This window comes from Rhynchophorus ferrugineus, unplaced genomic scaffold (assembly GCF_030347505.1).
Source record: "Rhynchophorus ferrugineus isolate W39M unplaced genomic scaffold, kcgeb_rfMv2 rfM4, whole genome shotgun sequence".
Classification (NCBI taxonomy): domain Eukaryota; kingdom Metazoa; phylum Arthropoda; class Insecta; order Coleoptera; family Curculionidae; genus Rhynchophorus; species Rhynchophorus ferrugineus.
In genome coordinates this window covers 10,065,718-10,093,675 of record NW_027472583.1, presented here as the reverse complement: position 1 = coordinate 10,093,675, position 27,958 = coordinate 10,065,718, and the positions used below count along the sequence as shown (strand labels likewise).

Genomic DNA, 27,958 nt, shown 5'->3' with positions numbered 1-27,958 from the left:
AAGACGTAAAATTAACGTAATTTCAGCTTTATTTTAGAATGAATACATGTATAATTATTTAAAAACAGCAAATAACATTAGGGATAAGCGATTTTCAAAGGTAAATGGGACACTAGTCTCGAAATTATGAACAGCTAAATATTATTTACAAACTTATTAGTAGTTTTTAAAAATTTCTTTAATATAGCACATATTATATATTATTTGGCATACAAAATATCCTTTTAAGCTATTTTTATTCCGAAGTTTCCTATAAAAAAGATCTAAAATATTTTTCTCCTAGTTCCACAGGGCGACCCAACATAAAACAGTTGAAGTGTTTGAAATTTTTTGTTTTAGTGGGGTGCGGTTAAAGTCTCGTTGCTGTTATGTACATAACAAAAAAATATCTAAGGCCGCTCTGCAGGGCGAATAGGTACAAAATCTTGTTTCTGTGCACTTTGATAAATCACATTTCACGACACTGAATTGAGATTGACATTTATCTTTAATTCAAAATATGTTTTTTTTATTCAGTAAAGTAGGCACGCTATTTATTGTCCGGTATCTCTGTGGTTCATGTATCCTTTTTTTTTATTCCGCCTCCTCTGATCTGGTAACCACAACGATACCGACAATGAGACATCTAGATTTATTTTTTTCTTGTTCATATTGAAAACAGCCTTAACTCTTTTAAACCAACAATATAAATAACAGTCTATACAGTCAATGACCACTAGAATATCCAAAATAATAACGGCATATATAATAAACGCATACAGTGACACTAAAAACTTTCTCTCTCTTAAACAAAAGCAAGCTAGCTCGCATTCCACTTTTTTCAATGAAATAAACCATTTTTGCAACAGTTTTTCGCTACTGACATCTCGACAATTACAAATGCAGTGAAAGATTTTTCCTTATGGATTTCATCAGTGTGCAATTGTTTCATATAAGGCTATGTCGATTACGTGTGCTGTTAATCGAATCGAATTGTTAAAATGATACATTACTGTTATGTCCTTCCAGCGGGTTAAATTTGTCAAATAAATCTAAAAATAATATTTGTCAGAGACATCTAAAATGTGTGCATGTGAATGGTAGAAAAACGGTTGCAATAATATAGATCTAACATAAAATCATAAACTACACAAAATATGTTATCATACCCGAACAAATAATATATAGGGAACTTTCCCCCAGGTTATTTTAAAATTCTTTATTATTCAGCTTATTTTAAAACGTCTTAGAACAAAATAATGACTTTTTTCGAGACTCCCTGTATAAAATATCAAATCTTCCAACGACTTTTTACTGCCTGAAGTATGTTTTCAAAAGAAATAACATCAGAACATAACCGTCATATATATTGTTACTTACATTATTATCAGATATATACAAAGCTACTAAAAAAAATTGAAAAAAAGTAAAAATAAAATATAGCAAATAACAGCCATAAATTAGTTCCCTCTTATTAACAATTAATAAACATAACGCGCAATGAAGAGAAAATTATATATGTAATAGTAAATCACAATAAAAGTTAGTAGTTATCCATAGGGCTCATGTCGTTTTCTTTCACATTCTAATATAAAGCTCGTTTTATATATGTATAAAAAATTCGTTAATTATAAATTAATCTCGCATTGAGAGAAAGAAATGCTCCGGCTACGAATTAAGAGAGGAACAGAAGAGTACATTGTCGAACAAAAAAACATAAACTGATATGAGTAAACGTAGTGTGATGAGAATGTTTAATTCTAAGTTTTCGGTGTTAAAGTATTGCTGCTGGAATTTTTCGGACTAGTGGGCATTGATGAATTACTTACTTCAGCTCTAGTAATATACAACCTTAATAACTTCACTTTACTACCGGTCAGAAGATTAATGTACTTGGAAAATCGTTCCTCTCCAACTGCCTTGTATAAGGCTACCATGCAGAATATCGAACTTTTCCGCACTGGACTCTCGTTATGATCTGTTCCCTATAAAACAAAAAGATGTAATGAATCAATTTCGAATGTAAATAACTCAAATTACCTTTAGAATTCCTGGCATTATTTGTTGCAGATGCTCATCCGTGATTTGATTCGGATTCGCCTCTATTAGTTTAGTTAACATTTTTATGGCACCTAAATCTTCTGGATATGGGCTAGTGCGGATTAAGGGAGCTAAAGTGTATACGACAGTATCAAAGGGGCATACCGCCATTGCGGCAGCTGTGGTTTCTGCTTCTTTTACCACCTACAGATATTAAAATTGCAACTGACATGGCGTGATTAAATTGACTGATATAAGATCCACTAGACGTGTAAATAAGAAGATATTGCTTATTGAACATTTGCCCGGTCGACTAATTGTTGAAAAAACCCATGACATTTTAAACAATATGTATGTAGAGTGATATTGTCCATCGCTCGATATCGCTCTTGAAATATCGACCATAACACAGTTTTGAACCGTTTATATAAAATTGGGTACCAATAAAATCTCGACATTTGAGTTTGACATGAAGTAACAGTGAAAAATGTGATGGATTGAAATTACGAGGGGCAAGTAAAAAATAAGGTTCCCAATGCTGTACACTCGCCGCGCGAGATGCTAGGCGAAATCTGGCAACACTGCCTTGATTGTTGGTCCCTCCATTTCATTCCCTATTCACCGCCAGGTGTGAAATCCGTTTAGTGATTCGATTTTAAACGCAAAGAAACTTGAACTTATTGAAATTCATAGACAGTTGGAAGAAGTTTATGGAAAACATCAGCGTTCAACACGTACGCAAATGGTGCAGGGAGTTCTCCGAAGGACGCACTGACGTCCACGACGAGAAAAGGAGCGGGATGCCCTCGGTGTCCGACGAAATCGTAGTGAAGATTGAACGCATTATCCTCGAGGATCGGAGAGTAACGCTTCGGGATCTGGCTGACCATGTTTCCGAGGTTTATGAAAAAACCATCGACAACATTTTGACTGAAAAACTTGGTTATCGCAAGATGTGTGCGCGGCCACCAAAAGAACAGTCGAAACAATGGCGCAATCTTGGATCACCTAGGCCAAAGAAGTTTAAGCAGACGCTATCCGCAGAAAAAGTGATGGCTACAGTGTTTTGGGACCGAGAAGACCTCTCGCTTACCGAGTTTATAGGGACCACAATAAATTCGGACAGGTACTGCGAGACGTTGAGGAAACTCAAAAGACCCATCCAAAATTGCCTTCTTCTCCAGCAAAACTGACCAAGAGCGTTAGGCTGCACCACGACAACGCGCACCCTGTATAGTAGGCGGTGGTATGTCGATTTTCACAATAAAGCTTTAAATTAAAAAAATTAAAACTAATGTATAGATCGCGATTTAACCTGATGAAAGATCTTCACTGATCTTATTGCATGTCTAGTGGCCTGTTTAACATTCAATATTTTACCTCGCGTTTCTCCATGCTATGTGCCTTTAACACCTTCAAAGTAATTAGTTCGACAAAATTCTGCCAAGTATCCTTCATGGTGGGACTTTGAAAAATAGCTGCCAGTATTTTTAAAATTATAACTTGATTTTGTGGATCGCTTGCCTCCAAATGATCGATAAATATTCTAAGTAATTTTCTGTAAATAAACAGATATGTGTAGTTTCTATTGTAACGCATCATGATATATCTTACTTGAAGTTGGTTAAGATGCTTTGGACGTGTCCTTGTCTGATAAGATCCAGAATCTGGTTTAAAAGTCCGCGTTTCTCTGCTAACGGAGTGAGGTGATCTATACAACATCGGTCAATGACTTCTTTTACTATGGCATCTGAGTCTTTTAAATCTCCTTAAAAGATAGAAGTTGATAATCGAATGTTTGAAAATACATTAGGAGTAGGGAAAGTATGTTTCCCACACATTTAATGTCATTAAACAATACCTAAACTTCTGCATCCATTTGAATCAGTCTCGGTCACCCCGTTTACGCTTGTGTACGGTAATGATCTTGCTCCGGATCTGATACCGAAAGGCCTCAAATCTTCCATTTTTTCTTCTAAAATTCCTATGTCGTTCCTCACATCGTTCCCTGCTGACATTTGCGATATTCCCGAGTCTTGCGATGTCGTATCTCTATCCCTATCTAATTTAGGTCCTGAAAATATTCCTAAAATATAAATATGAACTAATAACGTCTATATAACGAACTATAAAAAAGCTTGTTACGCACTATACTAAAACATACTTCATCACTGTTAACCAGTATTAAAAATATGTGGAGTACTTACTTGACCTACCTAAGGTTTCGAAACTGTAGTTTTGGATTTCGGCTGTTGTACGCCGCAGGCTCTTGTACACATCCTCCTGGTCACCGAATGGTGGTGTACTCGGTGATAATGGTTTTGGACTGCCTGATATCATTGGACTGCTTGGTTCGCTACTATTTGATGTCTTTCGCATATGATTATGTACAATGTTGGATGCGATATCTTGCTGTTCCTGAAAAATCGATGAAATAAATATATATATACCATATTAGGACAGCTTCTAACAAACCTTGGGAAGTTCGGTGAGCATCATCGTAACCGCCGGCGTGTTGCAGTTCCATAAGGCCACAATGCACAACTTGGCTACCTGACGCATCTCCGTCGATTTGCTGTCCTGCGAGAAGGCGATCAGTTTCTGCAGGGCTTGCAAGGCGTTGGGGGTCGTCGATATGGCAGCCGCCGCGTCCTGCTGACTGCACAACGTGCTCAGAAAGTTCAACACCACAGTTTTCGATTTCAAATTCGGCGTTTGAGTGGCGTCCAACAAAAACCGATAGACGTTCGCTATTAGCAAGCTCACCGGGAAACTGTATTTGATTAGATCCAGGGTATGGATCAGTTTGCTTTGAATGGAGTTGAGTGTTTCTCCGCCTATTTTAAGAAACACTCGCTGAAGCAACACGTAGACCCAATAATCAAGGTCTTCTTTGTGCATCTTGATGATTTCGTGGAGAGTATCGAGAAAAACGCCCCAGCCTTTCGTGTGCGAATCCATGAACATCTTGGTAAAAATCTCTGTCAAGTGTTTCAGTTCGCCCGATGTTAATTTGATTTCCTGACTAAGGTAGTATTGAAGAGACATCAGGCCGTCGCGTCTTTCCTGCCAGTTAGTGCAGGCGCATAGTGCGATAATTTCGTTGATATCCTGAATATAAATTAATGTATTACTTGAAATATATCGTTAAAATACACAGAAACATTTTTAAGCTCCCAATGCGTTTGTGACGAAAACCACAGTTAAGGAATTTAAAATTGTAAAATACATATTATATAATCCTTATTTATAAACTACATCAAATAACAATTATCGTATTTGATTTAATTATACTGTGGATTAATTACACTAGTATACGCAGTTTTTGAACCTGAGCAACCAAAAGCTGTTTATAAGGTAAACTAGGGGTTGAAACCAATCAGCAGCCCGTTTTTAAAATTAGTTCTAGTTTTCTGAATATTCAATAAATTCATTGTTTTACTATTTTTTTGGCAATTAACGACCATTTATTGAATTAAAAAGTATAAATCAGAAATGAGCAGAGGTTGAACTGAGTCTTTTATACATCTTGGGATCTGTTTCCCACATTAGGGTTCAACAGTATTCGCTTATCATGTCTTGGTATTCTAATTACCTATGGCTTGTCAGTGTTTACTATAGCAAAAGTATGGTAAATACGCATTTTCGAATGCATTTGTCATTTTTCCATGATTACTGAGTATATAACATCCACAAACGTAACAAAACCAGTTTGAACCGACTCTGCAAAATGGTTCCTGCATTTTTACACCACCTGAAGTGTTTACTATAGCAAAAGTATGGTAAATATAAATTTTCGAATGCATTTGTCATTTTTCCATGATTATTGAGTATATAACATCCACAAACGTAACAAAAACAGTTTGTACCGACTTTGCAACATGGTTCCTGCATTTTTACACCACCTGAAGCACAATCACAGCACAAAAACAAGTTCCAAATGATGTTTAATGCTCGTCAGTTGACAGTCGTTACAAGAGCGCACCGCTGTCACTATGTGCGAACTCAAAAACTAGAACCAACTGTACACGGGCTAAAACTCTGAGTTCTGGGCATCAAATAACGTTACGAATCGTTCTCATCTGCTCGGGTTCAAAAGTTGAACCGAATATGTAAATTTGTGTTATTACATTAATTTGAATTTAAAATATTTTGAATGTTTATTAGTTTCACGTATATTATTTGGACCTTTGGCTGTAAAAAACTGTAACATTGAATTCGTGTCTATAAATCATATATTATTAATATAATAATTATAAAGATATTAGGCGGCTGAAAAAGCAATAGACGTTATTTAAATTGTTGAATCTTATTGAGGTAATTTCTTCTATTAATTTAATTTTTGGAAATTATATATACATTCAAAGGCTAATTTTTTGTATTTATAACTGTCTCTTTTGAAAAAACCTTTGACTTTATATATGTAAATGAAAACACTTTTTCACGCACCTAATTTGATCGAAATAATAAATATAGAGGTCAATTTGCATAAAACACCAATTAGTGCCAATTGTATCACTGTTCGTAGGAAACTTGTTAAATATAATATACTTAGTAGGGAAAATCATCATAATAATTCAAGTTAATGTAGAGAAAATTCCTTAATAATCTAAAACCATGCGAAAGCATTTTATCAGCCTCAAAATATCTGCGATATAAAGCAATTGGCAACATTTTAAACGCCACTTATATAATAGCCATTTTATATAAATTGTTCAATGTATGTTTTAAGAAAATATATTAATATAGAAGAAAGCTAACAAGAAGAAACAAAATATATGTAATGAATAGAAGAAAACCCAGTGTAAGTGAAGATGCGTGCAAAGCTCTATGATAGCTTCTAGTTACTTACGCGGCAGGGCTCCCACAGATCCCTGCTGGCCAACCTTTGCTGCGAACCGCTCCACGAATATGACTGATATGAAAAATGAAAATTAGTCACAATCTTATCTGAATATGACTTAATCTTGAAGTTATGAATATTGGAGGCCAAAACCAATAAATTATATTATTGTTATACAGAAAGAAGCCCCAAATGTTGAATATAAATAAGGTTATACATACTAATCGATACTGTTGTAAGAATACTCACATCGGAGGGTCTCTTGAATGAATCGTAGGATCTTTCTGAGCAGACACTGGAGGTTTCCGATTCGTCCGAGTGATTGTCCAAGCTCCTCATTGTCTTCCTTGGGCTCCGATAGTGACTTTCTCCAGAATCATTCTGCAAATTCATCGTGTTTAGAGCAATATTAAGGTTGCGTGGATTTACAAAGATTTCCGTCAATTGAAGTAAGTCTGACAGACACTCAAGAGGATCGAAGGCACATTGGTCTTTCTTAATAAAAAAATATTTTTGAGGTAAAAGCATGTGATTTCACAAAAACTAACGCACTGATTTTGTTGAAATTTTGAAAAAATGTTCAAAATAGAATCGATCAGTTATCGATTAATACTATTTCTCAATAATTATTAGACCTATAAATTAGTTTTAAAGATTCTATTTTAATTTGAAGGTTTATTGTGAAAAATCGGTACAATATATATTTATTGAAAGTATTGTACATCGATAGCCCCTACATTTTCCCATGTTTCAGGCAATTTTGCGGATCCACGAATCGACCCATTTTTTAGTATCTTCATAGGTGAAGCGCTGTTCAGACAGGTCACGACTCATATGTCGGAACAAGTAGTAATCAAAAGTAGCAAGGTCTGGAGAATATGGCGGGTAACGCTCTTTATTTTCGCTGTCAAATTCGCCACCTTTAAAACGTCAAAACTACCATTCACATGTTGAAATTGATGGAGCATGGTCATAAGCTTCACATAGTATTCGACGGATTTAAGCCGCATCTATCTCCAAATTAAAATAAAAAAGAAATACTTCCGGCAAATTCGACTTGTTCGGTACAAATTTAAACATTTTTGTTCACATTTCGACGAAATAATACATACTGAAAAGTGAAGGCTGTCGGTGAGGCTTCAACATGAAGTTGGTTGGAAATGTAATCAATGCGATTTAATACACAGTAACACTGTTGAGACTTAATAACATTTATTTAAGAAAATTGTTTAATTTTTAGGGTTAATTTATCAGACCGTTCGACTGGTTTTGTAATATTTGTGGCATGGGAAATGAATTCTGACTCGAGACAGCATAAAATATCGCATTCTATCGAATATCTGGTGAAACTAGGCCATATCCCATCAGCTCGTTGTCGAATGCTCCGGATAATAGGGGTTCACCGAGGCTAGACGAAACCAGTCAAGCAGGTCCGAGATCGTAGAATTTCCATCCAATTCATAATGCTTTCAACATTATTTATCAATTTAACATCTTTAAATGTATATGTTTTTATATTATTCATTTAAATAAACGAACTCGCCGTTGTGCATTAACTTAGGCATATAAATATTTATTATATTAAAAGCATTAAGAGATAATGCTTTTTTTAACCTTCGAAACCGTTTAAATGAGACGCTCACACTTACGAATGCATCAGCCAAAGCCGTCTCAGCCTCCCTGCTCTGTTGTAGAATCTTTTGTGCGAGCACGGGCCTAGAGGCAGGACTAAGTGGAGGCCGGTCTGTGCCGCGCCTAAAGCGAGATATTCCCGAACCTCTGCTCGGACTGGTTTCTCTGGAGGTATCCCGGGAACCCTGGGTGGAACGGGGTATACCAGAGGACAATCTTCTTGGTCTGGGCGATGAATCGTGGTCCGCTGATCGATTATATAAGTAGGCCAGTCGGGAACTGGGAGATCCGGACCTACTGGTCGCTGTAAATCAGATAGGCGAATTAAAACAATCATATTCAGCGGATTTAAAAAATACTGACGTTGGGACTGAGAACTGCGACTTCTAGTTCGACTGACCCGCTCCGGCGATGCCGTAACAATAGTGTCTGGGGATCGTTTTGGTCTCGCTATAAAAAGGCAATTAAAATGTTATAGAGAGAAGCAAAAGTATCACCTGGAAAATAATGTAGGTTTGATAATGATCTTTCTTATGTTGTTTGTCTTTTAAGGATACAATTTAATCGAACATAATTAGATTAATAAAGAGCTTATATGGTATTATTCATATTGTATCACCAAAAACGCTTATTAGAGTTCACGCACCAGTTTCAAAAAGTCTCCATCTAATTTTCATTTTACTTGCTGGTACGCCTTCTAATCTTTGACTTTATAAAATCTTCTGTTATATGTATCTCTTAAATACCATGTCTTACTTCGTCCAGCCATCTTAATTTTCTTATTCCTGTGGATAACAATTTTGTTAGTATATTTTTAATTCCCTAACACATGTCTCAACAGCTTTATTCTATGTTTTATATATCTTATTATATTTACTTCATGTTCTTATCTATCATGATATTCATCCATATTTTGCGTCCATTCTCTGTAATTATATTTCTATTTCTACTTACTTTTAGCTTTTTTTCATTGCGAATTTTCGTCAAACATCGTTATTTATGTAGTGATCATCTTATAATGTAAATGTTGCTTCTATTTAAATATCTATTTATGATTTTTTATTAGCAGAGAATGCACTGTTTATTCTATATTTTTTATTATCCCTGCCTTCCTCTCAAATCTACGTTTCCAGTTTTTCGATTTCCCTCATTCTCTTCATTTTTGTTCTATCTTTATTTATTCTTAATTGGTCTTTTGTCGCTTTGTTACTAGTTTTTTTCGGCATGTTTTTTGTTTTAGCTATTCATGTCAGATTATGATAATAATTATTCTTTACATGAAAAGTGTGACCTCTCCTTATTTAACTGTTGTAAATTATTTCATTCTGGTTTGGGCTAGTGTTATCCTTACGAGTATATTAATCAATTTATCAGATTTACTTAAAATGGAATCAGTTAGTGATGGAATGAAGGTTTTTTTCAGTTTCTAGTCGTAGTTTATGGAATCCAGGTTTTGCCAGCTAAAATGTTAAAATTTTTGAATAAAAAAGTATTTTTGTCTATTTTTGAAAAAAAAAAGGTGACGTTACGAAAGAAATACATTTAAACCTATTATTATTTTCCAGATACGTGAGAAAAATATGTATTACTCTTTTGATCAAAATACTAATTTGGCTATTCTATATTATTATTATTCTTATCACAAAAGTGTAATACAACTGATTGGTTTTAAAAGTAAAACAAAATTAGCAAGCAAAAGTGTTAGTAGCTTAAAGTTAGCAACTACCAATTCCGCACTATTTAATATATAACAGGTAACAAAAAAATACTACAGCAGAATTCGTAGCCGTTTGTTAGATGTATCGATATAAATACCTGTATGAACCTCTCCCTCTGCGATAATGCACATGGAAAAAAGCAAAGGTTAAGATAAATATGGCCAAAGGTATATATTAAGATGCGTCATAACAATCAACTATTCTTAGTTGGTTTACTAGCTTCAAGATGTGAGAAATATCTAAATCATTCACTAAGTATATAACTAGAACATGCTGATTTTTGGCAAAATCTACGAGAATGTTTCCAGTGGGACAAAATAATGGAAATATTCTCGTTCTAGATACATTTCGTAATAAAAAACAGAATTTTTGATCAAGGAAATCACGAAATGACTAACTTGTAATAATTAGATTTCCAAAAGTAAAAATTCATATCTTTTTTAGAAAACGGTTCTGAAACCATGTAAAACATAGCTCATGCACATACGCAAACAGTCTGTAGCTGCATCGAATAAGAACAGAAACCAACAAAATCAGACAAAATAAATAAAAATGAAATTGGAGGAAAACCTACGAAGGCTTGCTGTGCCCGAGTGAATTTTGCTCCTGGCCATTGCCGAATACTGTGCCCTGGCTTTCGCCCTTTGTGCTGCCTGCAGATCGATCGCCGAATTGCTCCGAAATCCTTTCCTACTCGCGCTATCTACAATTCAGAAAGATCCAACCGTTACCCTAGATGCCACTGATGATTCACGTTAATAATGGTGTAGCTAATGACGGTGAAGTGAGAGTTTAAAAAAGCATATATATAAATTCTCAATATAGCATGTAGAATACTTATTTATTTTATTTTTTAAAATTTAAACATCTGGATCTTGTAATATGAAACTATGTCTATGTCTATACATATATGGATCTGAAAAAGTAATCCACATTTTTTTTGTGTATTAGAACAGTATATCATGTAAATGTGCCGAAAGTGATGATGGAAAAAAAACCCAAGGTCTTATTTCACACCATCAACATTTATATTACTGTTAGAACATTGGAAAGTTGATTATTTTGTTGAAAAAAATTAATTTACAGAAATTAATGAGGTTTCCTATTTAGTAGTTAAAAACGTGGATTATATATATATTGGCATTATTTGCAAAAGTAAGTCAAATTTCATATTACAGAATATTATACATCATGCAAATAAAAAAGCCAATCTTCCTGAAAATTAAAAAAAAAAAGACACAAAACCATTAATTTCACAGTATGTCACATACTATCTGTTCGGGAGAGTACAGGTATGCCACTGCGTTGCCTGTAACTTCGAGGCAACGACGGCGCCCTGTGCAATCCGCTACCCGAGCTCGTCAAATTCTCCGTACTGCCTGTTCGTGTCCAATATTAGCAGCGTTAGAAAAACCAACACATTATAAAGAGAGCATCTGTATAGGGTAAAAATGTATATAGAATTGCCTGCTTCCATATTTACCTGTCGCACTTTGCGGAGCAGTTTTTCCGTATTGTCTCGGGGTTTTGAAGCAACTGTTAAGGTTATTATTTGATGAGCTGGCCGACATACCGTCACCCTGTAACGCCCTTCTGTAACTGGGTTCCAAAGACTGTAACAGAACCTCAGCCTGATCGGGGAAATGATCCCTGAATGCCTTGAAAGCTCTATAAATAAAATACATGTAACAACACTGAAATCAATATATATATATATATTAGAAGCACGAACTAATTCTTATCATTTTCTATAACTTTTGCCGATAACTTTTTTCGATAACTTTTTAGCGATACTGTGTTGCGAGGCTATTCATTAATATGCACCTTTTTCACATATATGCATTTTGAATTAATGAAAACTGAATTTGAATTGATCTAGTTCCATGTTTAATAACGCTTGTTCTCAATTTTATTTTGTTTCACCGTTAAACATTTAACATCAAAATCGGTACTTGAATGATAAGAGTTAATTCCAGATTCTAATACCATTTTGAGTGGCTTACTTCCTCGAGGAAACTCTCGCTTCGGGATCGGCATCGGCGACACCTTTTTTTACACAGTCCTGCAGCAAAGCCACTTGCTTCTCAAGGGGATGCGTGGGCCAATGGGAGAGTATAATCTCAATGAATTCGCAGCATGATCGACGAATCTCCTTGCTCTTTGACGTGGTAGCATTACTGGTGATGATTGGTATTAATCGGGGATTGTGAATGTTCTTGATAAGAAATTTGACCGTGACGTCTCCGGATGTGGCCATAATCTGTAAGAAATTAACAGATTATTATCGGATATTAAAAGATCATTTTCGGAAATACCTTTGCTGAATTTTGTATGAGGTTGATGAGTGATTGTAGTAACATTTCAGCAGTTTTGTCAAACCTGTTTCCTATATTTTGAGATAGATACGCTATAGTGATGCATGCTTCTCTAACCACTTGCGATCGAAGATCTTTTATGGAGTTTTGAAGAGGAATATCCAGATTTTTCAAACCAACATAGAAATCGTCAGATTGCATAGCACCAGCAATAACAAGAGATCGTATCTTCTTTAACTGAAATAAATATTATATAAAATATACAGAGCGAAATAAAACACAGTCAGTTAAGTACTTACAGCATCCACTCGTTTATTCCAGTCTTTACTAGAGTCTGATATGACTTCTTGGATACTTTTCAAGTGTTCTGTTACGTCTCTAGGTGAAAATATTTGTACATTGGGCACATCTTCAAAGGATTTCACAAAGACTTCTTCGTCCACGGCGCCAGCTATGAAAATGAAAAGTGAAATATTGTGTTCCTTCCCGCTTTATGCACGTATAACTTTAATTCCCAATAAATGTAATTTGATGTCAAAATTAAGGTTTAATTGTTATTTATTTATAATTTGTTAGTAATTATTTACATATATGTAGTAACTATATTCCTTAGATAATGTGAAAAAAATAGATATCATTTATACACTTACACATTTTGGGTTAATTGTTATAATTTACATTAGCATTCTCCCATCTTCCTCACCAGTTATTTTAGAAAAAAATATTAGCAAAACAATTGAACCAATAAACAGACATCAAATTAACAGGCGTACTTGATAAGATTAAACTTACATGCCGATGATAAGGTAAGTTTTCTGAGTGACCCAACTCTGCTCAGAACTTTTCATGCAGATGAAAAGGATGTATGTAAAGGAGTAGAAATAAAATCATATGAAAACAAAAAGAGCAAATTAGGTATGAAAAAAAGCGTTAAAGTCAATAACATGTTATAAAACAAAATATTAGCTTATATTAGATGAGTAATATCGATCATTTTCTGTTTTAGTATTAGGTAGGTAAAAAAATAATTAACGTTTTTAAATTGTGGTTTGTTAAAGTAAATTTCTGCCATTATATTTTTTTGGAAATCATCTTTATGCTATTCTCTAATTATATTATTATTTGATTAAGTTTGCTATTGAAATACATTGATGGATACAATCTATAATTTTAGAAAGTATGGACAATGGCTGGAAGAAAAAAAGAAATTCTATGGGAAAAATCGTTGAAGTTCACTGAAAAAAAATGAAAACCTGGATGGAAGGTTTTATTCATTCTAGTCGCTGCGCTGATTGGTTGATTTTTACGAATATGAATAAGTTTTACTAATAACAAGTATGAAAATGTATACAAAGACTAAACAATTAAATCGATAATATTAAAAATGTTTTACTCATCCAAATAAACCTATATTATAAACAAAAAATAAAAAACCATAAAATCAAATAGCTGAAACAATATAATTAAAATTTTCTGCTAAAATGATATGTATAAAAAAACAATTAAGCCGCTCCGCAAACATTTGTGTTTAGAAATAGCAAGGGATTAATATTATATGTTAATTCTTAACTTGAGCTTGATGGTTTAATTAAATTTTGGTCAAATATGTTTAAATTTCAATATGGATTAGATTAGAATGGAAACATAATTAACCTACCGACATTCGTATTCGAGTATGCCGATTTCGGTTTGCTGGAGGCCGGGGTGAAAGTAGTTTTTTTAATCGACATCGGCGTTTTGGCCATTCTGTCCACTTCGTCGAAATTTACTGCAAGACAAACGAATTATCCTGGATAATAACTACAAGATCATACTCACATTCAATACTTTTCGTAGCCGTTGGCAACAGTTCCTCATTATTTCTTGCTTCGTCGAATCTGCTGGACAACGTCACCCACTTCGCTTGAGGCACCAGGTTTCGCTTTTGTAGATCCACCCTCAACTTTTCACCTACATGTTTATACAAGTCCACTAAAGTACTAAAAGCAGTGTCTCTAACCGAAGATGTGGGATCACTTAGTAGCTTCACTATATCCGGAGTAAATTTATTCAGTGTTAAAGAATGAGCTCCATGCCTAGAACAGAGGTTGGTGAGAGCAATTTGCAGCAGTAAAATTCTGACAAGATGACAATGACAATGGTATTGTGTATATCATTTGGTAACAATTTAGTTTTATGAATTTAAAAATCAGTTTAAGAGTTTATATTACATTTTAAAAGTGATTCAATTCTGAAGTGCCATGACAAAAATATTAATTATTAATTAATATTATGGGTAATTAATAAATAAAGTTCATTTTATAACAATATTTAGTGTTTTATAATTAACAACGTTGATTACTTTTTTACCTTATATTTTAATCCCTATTTTATCAGTGGAACTTACTCATTAAGGGTGTTGACCAAACATCGTAGTACCTCCTCTCTGATTTTGGCGTTTTTGTGAGTGAAACCAGGCGACAGTTTCTCGAATAGCACTTGCGGACTGAGCACGTTCCTTTCGAGCAGTTTCAATATGAACAGCTGGGACTTTTCCCTTACCGAGTCTTTGGCGTCGCCCAGTCGATCGATGATGGCAGGAAGAACGGTTTGAAGATATGGTCTGAAGTCGTGACCGAGCCTATCTACTAGGAAAGTGAGAATTTCAATTCCTAAACTGGAAACCTGGAATAAATACGAGTCTGATTAGATCATGATATTTTAAAATAACTCGATATAGATGGATACAAGTATTTTGAATATTAATGAAATATAGGATATGTAAAGGTTTATCTTCACAGTTTTTCCTCAAAATTCGAGTTTTATGTTACAAAAGACGGGTTATATATTTTTGGATTCAATTATTTTTCATCCCAATACCGCGTTGAAAAAACTTCTTGAATTATCCAAAGAGTGGAGGGGATACAAGTACCTTTTAAGTAAAATTGGCAATTCTTGACCCCGTTATCGGCATGTTCTTTCACTAATTATGCCTTGACTATAAGAATTCATTTAGCCTTCTATTAATTAGGAGCATTTGATTACTTTTTGAGTAATGTATATTGGCAAACTTAAAAATATTGGGTCTGTGAAAAAGTTCGCGTTGTTTTTCATGACAGATGGTTACAATTGTAAACAACTTAGGAAACAAAATTGTAGACATTTCGAGCGCCAGCTCGAGTGTATAATATTATGTCATAATAGGTGCTTTTCTTATAATTCTTTACTTTTTCAGCATATTGAAATCGTGTGCCAATTAAGCCGTGCTGCATCAATCTTGACAAGCGGTAGACAAATATCAGAAGTTTGATGTGTACGCTGGGAGTGGCAGAACTTCTATTCCAGCTGTAAATGTCATGCAAGAGGATGATTTTGAGTCTGTTACTCTCTATTGTTGGTTATCTTATTCACACAACTGTTAAAACCATAGAATTTAACAGTTGGCTTAGGTTGTTTAACAGTTGTTCAGATTGATATTTCGCATTTTCAGTATCGCTGCTTAAAATACATATAAGGTTCTAATATATTACTAAAACTGCTGAAGTGGTTGCAAAGTTGCATTGCATCGTTATTACGGCATACGCATTCATGAGTCAGGTAATTGAAATAAAATGACTAGAGTTAAATAATAAGGCTGCATCAAAAGAACGCCCGATCATAAACTGCTTTGTTCCAGGAAGAAATGTTGATGCACCCACCGTATAGTTCAGGCATAACATCCTCCGACTATCACCTATCACATTCTCTGCAAATACCCTAAAACGAATTAAATCGCCTGACTCTATGACTCTACCCAAAAAATAAAGTAGAGACATCCTTGATTACTGTCACATTTAGTTTAAATAAATCAATTCTTGCATTGTTGGTGTATAACGAGTTTCTTCAAAGACTCAACAAATTTTAAGATGTCCAATATCTATTTATTTAGATCAACACTTACCACTAAAGTAATCTATAAATCACGAAACAACATTTCCATCACTATAATAGTGATGTTTTAATAAAATATCAACTATTTGAAGTTTGATGAAGTATACGTCAAATTACTTCACGTTTTTAAATGCAATCGAAACTAGAAATCATGTTTTTAAAAGCGTATATTAACCACTACTAAAAAAATTAACAAAAAAACTTTCTAAACATCGATGACGTAAACTAGATGCATTCTTTCCTGCTGTAGAGAAATTCCACAATGTGTTGCGCAAAAACCTTCGGGCGTAACACAAACAATATTAAATTAATTAGTGTTTAAATAAGAAATAAAAAAAAATGGCGGAACTACCGACTTTAGTAACGAGCCTGTAAGTCGAATGGGTACCGTTAGACTAAAGTCGAAGCGCTATTAAATGCCGGAGACCTCTCCCACAAGATTTAAAATAATAACGTATTGTGTTTTTTGTCGTTAGGTTATTAACAATAATAATAATAATAATGATAATGGTTATTACTTTGCCGATTCGTTTAGATGACAATTGCCAAGTAACTGTGATTACTGCAATATTATTTTTGTTAATTATTTGTTATATACGACCGATCCTATATGTTCATCTTATCCCATCAAATATAATAACTGGAAGAAAACCTAGTGGGCTTCTTTGTATAGCAATTGATTATATTAGATATTATTTTTTGAAGATATATCGATATTTAAAAAATATCGATAGTTGTAAAAGGGGGTATCGAACTTTTATTTTGACTACTTTACCGTACTAACTTTTATTATTTATTAAGTCACTAACAAGGTTCGAATTGTAACCATTACTATATAGTCTAGACATATCAACCGGCTGTCATTTGTTACGACCTGTTTATGAAACCATTTTGTTTTTAAAAGAAGTATATCAAATCCGCTTGATTCAGGTTTTCAAACAGAAACCACAGAAGTTCTTCATCGATGACGTCACGGTTCTACCAGGAAAATGGCGAATCATTGTCAATAATTATGGAGTTATTTCATACATGTTCATACTATAACCAAGGTTTCCAATAATCCATGCCAAATTCTCCAGACTGGAGAGAAAAATCTGTCGATTCTCCACAAAATTATTTTAAGAAATGAAACAAGTCCCAGCCGTGTAAATAATATTTATTTTTTATCTTTTGCATAATAAGGAATAAACTGTAATGTTATGAATTATAGTGTAACACTTTTTTTTATCAGAGATTTAATTTGTAGCTGTTGAGCTTCTGACGGATTTATGGTCTTGTAGAAGTGTTAGCCGACCCGGGCAATATTTACGATAAGATGTTAGAATGTCCGCATAATGGCAATCCTCAATAAACATGAGATTCCCCGCAGATTGGGCAATTGCGCACAAGGTGGCAACGCTAACTATCACAAACTTGTTTATCAGACTGAAAGCTAGTTTGTCCATTAAAAGTTACCACGGAAATTCAGAGTAACTTCAAACCGAAAAAAGCTCCTGGAATTCATATTTTACCTGGGTTATGGAAGGAACTGCCACGAAATGTCATTATCTTTCTGGAATATATATTTATTTAAGTCTGAATCATGTTCCGGGATGTTTAGGATAACAAAAATAATTATGCTAAAAAAATCTGAGAACCATGAGAAGCTACTATTAAAACTTGTTAAACCTCTTATATCAGTTTTTGAATTGGATTTGGATCTCCAAATAATCACTCAATCCATTGACCAAACACGAATAGGAACAACCGTTATTGAAAAGACGGTTGAAGAAAAGATAATGCCTTACAATATTCCCGGACGTCTGACACGAGTTTACCAATAAAGCTAAACACCGAAAATTATTGAGCACTCCGGTATCAAACTATTGAATTTGGCAACAAACAACGTAAAACCGGCAATTTACGCAGTTCGATGGTTGTCGTGTTCGGGCCTTTCTGGCAGAAAGCAATTTATGTGAAAATTAGACATTAGACGAAGCCCATTCCGAAATAGCGAGTTTAAAGCTGAAGGAATCGTTATCTCTCCAATGTTTTCCGATAAAAAAACGAAACTTAGTTTATATCGTAACATCGAAGATTTTAATGTAGGTCAAACACTATTATATCGCAGAAATCAATTGTTCCGTGTTGCGATATTATATTCTTGCCCGAAAAATAGCTAATTACCATAAAAACCAAGGTCGATAGGCTGCATTAGAGCCAACACGGATCCAAAATCGGCCATGGTTAAACAAAAAAATCCCATTCGGTCTACTATATACCGAATTTAATGATCGCAAAAACAACCTCATTTTTTACGGTGAGTTTTTTTTGGCGCGGATGCTATTTGTTTACTGTTACGAAACAGGGTTGAAGCTTTGTTTGCAAACAATTAACAACACCCAGACAATAATGTTTAGACGCGCTTCCCAAATTTCGAATGTGTGTGTCTGTGTAATTTTTCAGATCCTCAAACAGATCTCTGATTTTTATATAGGGTGGATTATTCTTTATTCAATTAGTGGATTGCTTGAATAGGTGGTCAATTTTTTCAATACGGGATTCGTAGGCCCCCGAAAAGATGGAAGGAAGTTGTGGTAACGATAGATAATACTTTACATGTCACAATTGTACCAATTTTTTACAATAAAGGCTAAAAATTGGAAAAGAAAAAACGAGGGAAGAAAAGTGGTAAAATTTATAGTCTTTTTATAAGTAGTGTAATAACTAACAAGCAATCCTTGGATATCAACTGCATATTTTTTAAATTACACAAGTATTTGAAAATGACACAATATCAAATAATTCATATAACCTGTGAGCGCCTATAATATGTTTCGTTTCAGGCCACCGTATTTTCGTACTATGGTACCTGGCCACGACACAATAGGCAACCCCACATTCGACTACTAGGCAGTACGTGTGCATAATTTCTTGGGGTTCAATCGTAGAGAAAATAGAGAGAACTTTATAGGTCATTTTGGGAAAATATTTCGCCACGTCCAATATCTAGTAGTCACTATTTTGAACCTATTACTTGATTGAATTGCTATACTGAGAGCGACTCAGGAATCTTCTGAGTGCAGAAGTAAAAAGCACTGCTTTTAGCGATTTTTTACGTTTTCGTGTCACACTTGTATTTAAAAAATATACGTAAACATAAATCTGTTTATATTTATATGTTATACTGTTTCTATATATACTTTTTATGCTCTTATTAAATGTTATTTAATAAAATTATTTTGGGAAATTAGATTAGTCTTACTCCAATAAACCATATATAATTGATTGCACTTAAAGAAAATATACATAGAACTATTCCAGAAATCCAAATGATCAAGAAAGTGACCCAAGTCAGAGTTAAGAGCCGAAACTATTTTCGATAAATAACCTCTAGTAGTATCATACTTTGTTGAACAAACTATTAATAATTTAAAAATATGTATAGATGTAGTTTCAATTGCTTAGCAAAAAGAAAGCAACAGTTGAGTCACCCTATATTTGTCAACCGTTACGAAACAGTGTTGAAGCAACGTTTGCAAACGTTAATGTTATTCAAACAATAAGACGAAGGGCTTATACAGACACTTTTCGAATACCCAGGGCGATATTGTGTATCTGCTTGTCCCGAATCCTTGAACAGATCTCGGACTTATATATTTGCGCTTGGTCTGTCGGAGAATAACTATCATAATTAAATGTCAAGTTCCTTTTTTAGTTGCATGTAACAAATGCCAGCATTATAAGGAATGTTGTTGTGATGATAAACATAGAAAATTAAAAATAACCGCTTTTAAAGAGGTAATTAACAAACAGCTTAATGACTTTAGTAATACGAAAATGTTGGAAGTTGTGTACCGTAGCCCTGGGTTCAGGAATTAACCAAGAATCTGGATTGTTCAGGAATTTTTTTATTACTATTAGTAGTTCCACAATCTGCCTGGAGGGCAATAAGTATTTGTTATGTTTATAATATATATACATGGCATGTAGAAAATCATTAAGTGACCTTCTGTATAAAATACTATTTCAATTAATTAATCTTATTGTAAAGCTTATTCTAAAGTCTATATATGTCCAATAATAAGATCGGATGGTGTTAGACTTCACACATTTAGCTGATTAGTGAGTACACTGGGATACACTGACACCCTTTCGAAGTACTTCACACAAACACGTTGAATAATTACACTCGTTATTGGTTCTAGAGGAATATCGCGTTGAATCACTTCATTTGAAACATAATACAGAGCATCGACAATGGCACGCAACACTTTATTTTGGAACCTTTGTATGATGGATATATTAGACTTGCTAGTGGCTCACCATAGTTAGATTCCATATGACCAAATAGGCTTGAGTATAGATTTATACAATAACATCTTGTTATCTAATGATAACTTGGATTTGCGCCCGATAAAAATTTAAGTCCAAGTTCTTTCCGTTTGGCGAGTATGCTGCTTCTAAGTTAGGCGTCGATATAGGTGCATACGAAGATATTTCGCATCCTCTGCTTGCCACAGTTGACAATTATTATGTACTTCTACAGAGCGTAAAAGTTATATGAGTGGATTTTGTTTCATTGGTTTTTATACGCCATTTTTCCAGCCATATTTGTATTTGATTTAGGTGTGTTTTTAGGTTAATTAATGCTATGGCTGGATTTTCATGAGACTGCCGTGTCGTCTGCGTATGTTGCCACAGTAGTTATATTTGTTGTAGGTAAATCGGCTGTGTACAGAAGATATAGTACTGGACCCAGTACACTACCTTGCGGAACTCCTAAATATATTGCATGTTAATGTTCATCGCCTTGTTTTACAGTAAAATGACGATCTTTGAGATAAGATTTTAGTAGATCATAATGGCCTTAATTTAACCTGCAATCCCGTATGCCATACTTTATCAAAGGTCTGAGATATGTCTAGGAATGCAACTGAACAATATCTTTCGGCGTTTAAAAATGACAGTATATTTTTTTTATGTTCTGAAAATGTTTCATTCAAATGTTAACTGCATTTTTATTAAAATTCATGTTTTAAATTTCCCGCTATAAATGTGTACCGCCTGACGTGCCCTCTGGTGGCTCATACTCGCAGAACTTGGTTACAATTTTCTAAAAGGTCCGGACTTGACGTATAATTGACATCAACCCCAAAAGCTAATCTTTAAACGACACGTGTTAAAAATAATTTTGTATCTTTTTAAACAATTCCCCGATAAAATCGATGATTAAATCGAACGAACTGTTTTGCCACCCTTCGTATCGTCCAGATCCCCCAAATCCCCAAGTCGGAGGCTACTTTGAAAGCAGAGACAAATCGTTCTACGAATATTAGGTGCGCTGGATTGATGCATCTTGATTAATAAAGTTGAATGTTTGCCTAAAACTTCGTGTTTTATGAGTTAGATTCAAGACTTGAGTGACTTATGAGTTGATTTAGGTATCATATGGAACTAGATCAATATTTAGAATAGAATAAACTACAACGAAAACTTAGGGATATATATAGTTGGTTAATAATGATAACATTCTAACCAGCAGAGACATTATCACCATACTATTTTTATTTTCACTAAAGCTTTTGTTATACAATACAAAAATTCTTCTGGAGTAGAAAAAATACGTATATCAAAATATGCCAAACCAAATAGGCTAACAGGCGAAGGAAAGCTTACCAGGGTAAAAACACACCGCGGGAGGAACAACAAAAACTTTCGCCCGGGCAGAGATTATGCGTCGACTACAACAGGCATAAACAGTCGTCACACCTTTGGCCGATGCATATCGGATCAGTGCGGCCGTTACTAAAAATACGAGATCTATTTGCATCCGGGACACGACATCTAACACATTAAAAATGAGATGATGCCCGGCCTCTTCCAGACGATGCCCGAATCGAAATTAAATTGAACCAGAAGCCACTGTGGAATCTCAGGAACCGTTTTAATTGGTGAATACCGACTGTGTTTATTTTTAAAATTAGTTCTAAACTAACAAACCGCTCAATAAGTCTTCGGGTTAACTGAGAAAAACATTTCTTTTTTAGAAATGCAACTAATTATATACATTTTCTTATTCCATTGGAGCTAGCCTATAGAAGTTTATTGCCAGTTTAAGAAAAATAATACAGTAAATGTAATAGCGCCATCTCTAGATAAAACTTAACGAACAACCAAGACATAAAAAAAGAAGTCAAATAGGAACAATGGTAACAATGTTCCAAGTATGCTTCAGAACCACCAGGGGGTCGCAGAATACACCAAAACAACAACAATAAACAAACAAACAACTGACAGGTGTATTATTTTATTTGATTATTTTTGTAATTGGATTTTTTTTCTGTTTTTGTGTATAATTTTACGGAAAATTATATTACCGATACACACTAGAATGTCTAATTATAACATAAAATTATTAAAATAATGTATAAATAAGTACTGTACCCATACAAATCGTCAAGGGCGACCAAAACACACATATTAAAATAGGTAGAATTGTCATCATGCCTATTGAATTGAAGGTTTACTCACAGATTAGAGGACCTTAACCTGTCGGGAAGGAAAATATATAAGTCATATAAGTTCAACAAGAATAAGCAGACCCGTTTATTTATCCATTCCGTCCACATTAGAATCTCCAAAAACAATTAAAGGTACAAATATTTTTTGAAGGTAAATCGACGTGTTTGAAAACTGAAAACTACCACGTGTTTCTCCGCAGATTCTTTTCAAACAGACGAATTCAAATTCGAGTAGTAAAATGCCCTCAAGTCACCCTCTTCACCTTTTCACCCTCTGAAAAGTCCCCGGCTTAACACATAGATGGCGCCACTAGAATTAAATCCATGTGTTTTTTAGTTAGCCCTAACACTCAAAAGAAGCGTTTATAAATTTAACAGCTGTCGGATCATTAGTTAATGAATTATAGCATTTTGAGTGAAGCAACTTTTGTTATTGTGAAAAAAATGGATAAAAAGGAATTAATCGAGTTGATAAAATATTGCTTTTTGAAGGGAAAAAATATAGTTGAAGCAAAAACTTGGCTTGATGCCGAGTTTCCGGACACTATCCTAGGACAATCAACCATCAAAGATTGGTATGCTAAGTTTAGACGTGGTGAAATGAGCACCGAAGACGGTGAACGCAGTGGACGCCTAAAAGAGGTTGTTACCGACGAAAACATTAAAAAAATTCACAAAATGATTTTGAATGACCGTAGATTGAAATTGAATGAAATAGAAGGCACCCTAAATATATTAACTGAATGTGTACATCATATCATTCACGAATATTTGGGTATGAGAAAGCTCTGTGTAAAGTGGGTGCCGCGCGAACTCACTTTTGACAAAAGACGAGTTGATGATTCGGAACAGTGCTTCAAGATGATCAAGCGTAATAAACCCGAGTTTTTGCGTCGATACGTGACAATGGATGAAACATGGCTCCATCATTTTACTTCCAAGTCCAATCGACAGTCATCCGAGCGGACTGCACACGATGAACCCGCTCCAAAACGTGGGAAAACGCAATAGTCGGCTGGCAAGGTGATGGCGTCTGTATTTTGGGATGCGCATGAAATAATTTTCACTGACTACCTTGAAAAGGGAGGGACTATCAACAGCGACTATTACATAGCGTTACTGGACTGTTTGAAGGACGAAATCGCCCAAAAAACGGTCGCATTTGAAGAAAAAGAAAGTGCTGCTTCACCAAGACAATGCGCAGTGTCACAAGTCAGTGAAAACGATGCAAAAATCCATGAATTGGGCTTCGAATTTCTTCCTCATCCACCGTATTCTCCAGATCTGGTCCCCAGCAACTATTTCATGTTCTCAAATCTCAAAAGAATGCTCGCTGGGAAGAAATTTTCGTCGAATGAGGAGGTGATCGCCGAAACTGAGGCCTATTTTGAAGCAAAGGACAAATCCTACTACAAAAATGGTATCGAAAAGTTGGATAGTTGCTATAATCAGTGTATTGCCCTTGAAGGGAATTATAATGAATAAAAAAAATTGCCAGAAATCCTATTCACATATTTATATATCGAATAGCTTTTGATTGTTATACTTAATACAATTAATAAAAGCACTGTAATAAGGAAAATAATAATTAACTATTTTTATTTTGGTGAATCTTAAAGAATAACAAATTTCAGGTATTTCCTTTTAAAATCATATTATTGATCTAATGACATATTTTTCATATTTATTAAACATAACAATTGCAATGTCAGATAGTGTTTTTAAGCGAAGTAAATATTCAAATGTTAGATAGTAAATATACAAAATTTTAATCAAAATCTTTTTTCACCCTATAAATATTTCCGCTTGTCGCGCCCTCTCGCGAACTCAAAGGGCAAAACTATTATACTCAATGTATTACGGAACCATAACAAATGAACAGAAGATTACCACAATATTGCATGTTATATTGATAACAGATTTACATATAAACAAAAATGCTGATTTTGAACGGCGTTAATACAAATTCGACCTAGAATGATAACGTCAAGTCAAGGTCAGTGCTACGATCACGATCCGAAAAACCTCGTTGATATTAGCCATTAATTTTTGTTTGACTTTATGAAGTGCGTCGCTCGGCATATATTATTTTAAAGTGTGATCTTATAGGTGCATCGGGAATGTTCGGGAAACCGACCTCAAAAAAAATTATGACACCCGCCCGGTACCATCTTATCAAAATAAGTTGAAAGTGACCGGCAAAGAGAGGAATTGTGTCAATGAAAAGATTAAGTCCAATCCCGTTATTTTTAACTTCTCACAAAACTATATTAAATTAACCGGGTGTATGTTGCAACGCTTCCAAGTCACACTATTAATCCTGCAGCTTTAGTCTAATCGATCAGTATTCCGACGATAAATTTTTGATAACATGTAAGCAGTGGCAAATCTGCAGGTACAATATCAAAAAATGTTTTTATTACCCTATGATATATTCTCGATCAAGTTTTGAAGTTATTAAGAGAGTACTACAATAACAAATGTTAAGAACCACCGGTGTACAAAAACAGACGACAACATGTCTCTTTAAAGACTCGTCAAAAAATTAAGAGCCAGGCGACAGGTTTTCCGTATCCATGCATGTTTTATAACTTTAACGTTGAAACTCGGGATCCCAATACAAATTTATGTATTTTATGGACCCACTCAGACGACCGACAACATCAACAATGTCAATGTCGGCCGAAAAGATAAAGAAAAATAAAAATACACCCCAAATTACATCCTAATTACTATTCGGGTCGCGTCTTCACCTTGTTGTGTGAATGCAAAATAAAAATAGACACATGAACCATTCACAATGCTTAAAAAATATATTTAACTCCGCAGGACTGACGTCAGACCTGTTAAAAACAACACACTAACCTCTGGATTACGTCCGCACAGCAGCCTGATTGGTTATATCACATAAAAGATAAATGGGTTAATATTTGGGCAATGTCTTTAATAATTTAACGTAGGTGTACACAAATCATAATAATCAACTATCAAGAATATTATTGTTGTTTTTTATTATTCGTTTTATATACTATAGATTAGCTGGAAAATCTTAATAAACTCGGCTATTTCCGCACAATCAAGAAAATGCTAATGTAAGTAATATCCGGACACAAGACCAATAAAAAACATTAACCATATCGTATTTTCTTTTAACATTGGTATACCTTATAGTTGCTGCTTTGCGTCCAAGGAACTAAAGAATCAATAAATTGTCCAATATCTTGGCAGGCGATAGGATTGGCTGGTTCAGCCAAGAAGGTGAGCAAATCTTGTCCCAGCTGTTGACGGAACCTAGTGTCGGGTTTGTTTAGGTGCTGTGCGAAACCATCCAGGTCTCGGGGACATGAGTACGCCATAATGGCCAAACTGCAACAAATAAAAGAATAACCTTAATAATATAATATTAGTTTTACTTGTTTATATTTATTCAGCATTCTGCGTTATGTCCACATTAGCCTAAAAACATTACGAATAATTTATACAATACTATTTTTTTACTGTTAAATTAGTATTATTAGTAAATAAAATCAAGTATTAACAAATAAAGGTGAAGAATGTCTCAAAACTGTTAAACGTTGCATTGAGGATTAAAAAATTCCACCAGGAACTTAAAAATTAAATTAATTACGAATATCTGATCTTAAATGTACAAGTCTGAAATTTAGTCTAGATAGTAATTGTTAAATCAATATGAATGAATAAGAATTGCAGAATTGTAGTAGAAAATACACTGAAAATACTGTCATAATAGTTGATAAAAAATCTAGATTTTTTAATCATAGTTTCTAGAAAATGATATTTTTTATGAACAATTGTATAGCAATATATCATACAATGCATCAGATTTGCAGTAGTCAGGTTAGTGACCTTTTCTGTCACAGTTTAACTACAAAAACATTTATAACCCTCTAATAATAGATGCTGGCAAATGCACCAAGATATATTATTCTTGCACTATTCAGCTTTATAGTAAAATGTGCTAAACTGAATGGTTATGAGGAAAAAATATGTTTTTTTTTCTAACTAAAAAATCATTTACATCATTTTACTTCCAGGCCTAAAAATATATCAAGGTCGTTCCAATATATATGTTTTTGCCATAAAATGTGTTTTAATACTATTGGATAAAACAAAAGCAAGCATTTGTTTTCGGTGCCTTCTGGATTTTAGCTTTCAATTATTGTTTCTTCATTTATCAGCAATAACTGTTTTTATATAATGTATAATATACGATTCATATATATAAATATGTTCGTATTTACAAGTTAAAAATAGTATTTTAATATAACATCAAGAAATTAGTTTTTTAAGTTACTATATATTTTTATAACTAATGTAATATATGTCACATAGCCTTACATTTTATAGTTACCGAATAAAATCAACACAATAAAATATTTTTAAAAGCAAATATAGGAAATAAACAAAGCTGTATTGCCAAATATAGAAATCAAATCTAAGAATATATCATACTCTACGAACCTTTCTTGCAAAGTTAAGGGGACAAAGAATATTTTTTATATGATATAATATAATCATGCAATTTCACTGCCAACAATACTAAAAATATCGTATGGATATCAGAATATTGTAAATTTTCAAGCCTAATTTCCCAAAAAAAAACTTGTTTTCAGACAACCGACTCCTAATACTTCTCTGATAGTCATGTAAATGTTTTAAAATTTAAAATGTAACTAAGTACATACCTTTTAATTGATTCAGCTTAACATCGACGATATACTAGACAAATTTTAACACAAACAATATTAAAAAAATCTGTTTTTACTTTTCACACTTATTTTTGCACTACAATATTCACTCAGCCATATTCTTCTTCTAACTGTCAAATTTAATGCCGAATGAAACAAACTGTTACAGTCAGTGATAATACCGACATAAAGATTTTTCTATTTTTATTTGTGTATAATACGGATTTATATACACTTTTATTAGAATAAAACTTTTATAATTATATATTTAGACACTAAGATCATTTCTAGTGTATTATTAATTAATCTC

The 27,958-nt window shown here is 33.9% G+C and overlaps 1 protein-coding gene and 1 long non-coding RNA gene across 35 annotated transcripts; one reads left to right on the top strand and one right to left on the bottom strand.

The window, feature by feature from the left end:
* Positions 1–11: 11 nt before the first annotated feature.
* On the bottom strand, positions 12–27,940 carry chb (CLIP-associating protein). Of its 34 annotated transcripts, none has more exons than XM_076402970.1 (24): positions 27,646–27,785; positions 26,104–26,305; positions 14,914–15,191; positions 14,346–14,602; positions 14,185–14,295; positions 13,320–13,367; positions 12,827–12,978; positions 12,528–12,764; positions 12,216–12,472; positions 11,696–11,880; positions 11,484–11,591; positions 10,787–10,915; positions 10,310–10,327; positions 8,858–8,944; positions 8,512–8,798; positions 7,112–7,243; positions 6,872–6,934; positions 4,495–5,130; positions 4,227–4,437; positions 3,881–4,105; positions 3,634–3,787; positions 3,400–3,577; positions 2,020–2,223; positions 12–1,964 (listed from the first exon to the last, which is right to left on the bottom strand). In XM_076402970.1, exons 2-24 carry the CDS (start codon positions 26,293–26,295, stop codon positions 1,740–1,742), a joined length of 4,374 nt encoding a protein of 1,457 aa, XP_076259085.1. In that variant the 5' UTR covers positions 26,296–26,305; positions 27,646–27,785; the 3' UTR covers positions 12–1,739. The 34 variants fall into 34 exon arrangements, with proteins under 34 accessions (XP_076259085.1, XP_076259087.1, XP_076259086.1 ...); XM_076402972.1 differs by having other exon boundaries at positions 3,881–4,093; XM_076402971.1 differs by having other exon boundaries at positions 4,236–4,437.
* On the top strand, positions 25,799–26,250 carry LOC143195654 (uncharacterized). The gene is made up of 3 exons (XR_013005574.1): positions 25,799–25,895; positions 25,974–26,031; positions 26,111–26,250. It is a non-coding gene; the product is annotated as an uncharacterized LOC143195654 (long non-coding RNA).
* Positions 27,941–27,958: the final 18 nt, after the last annotated feature.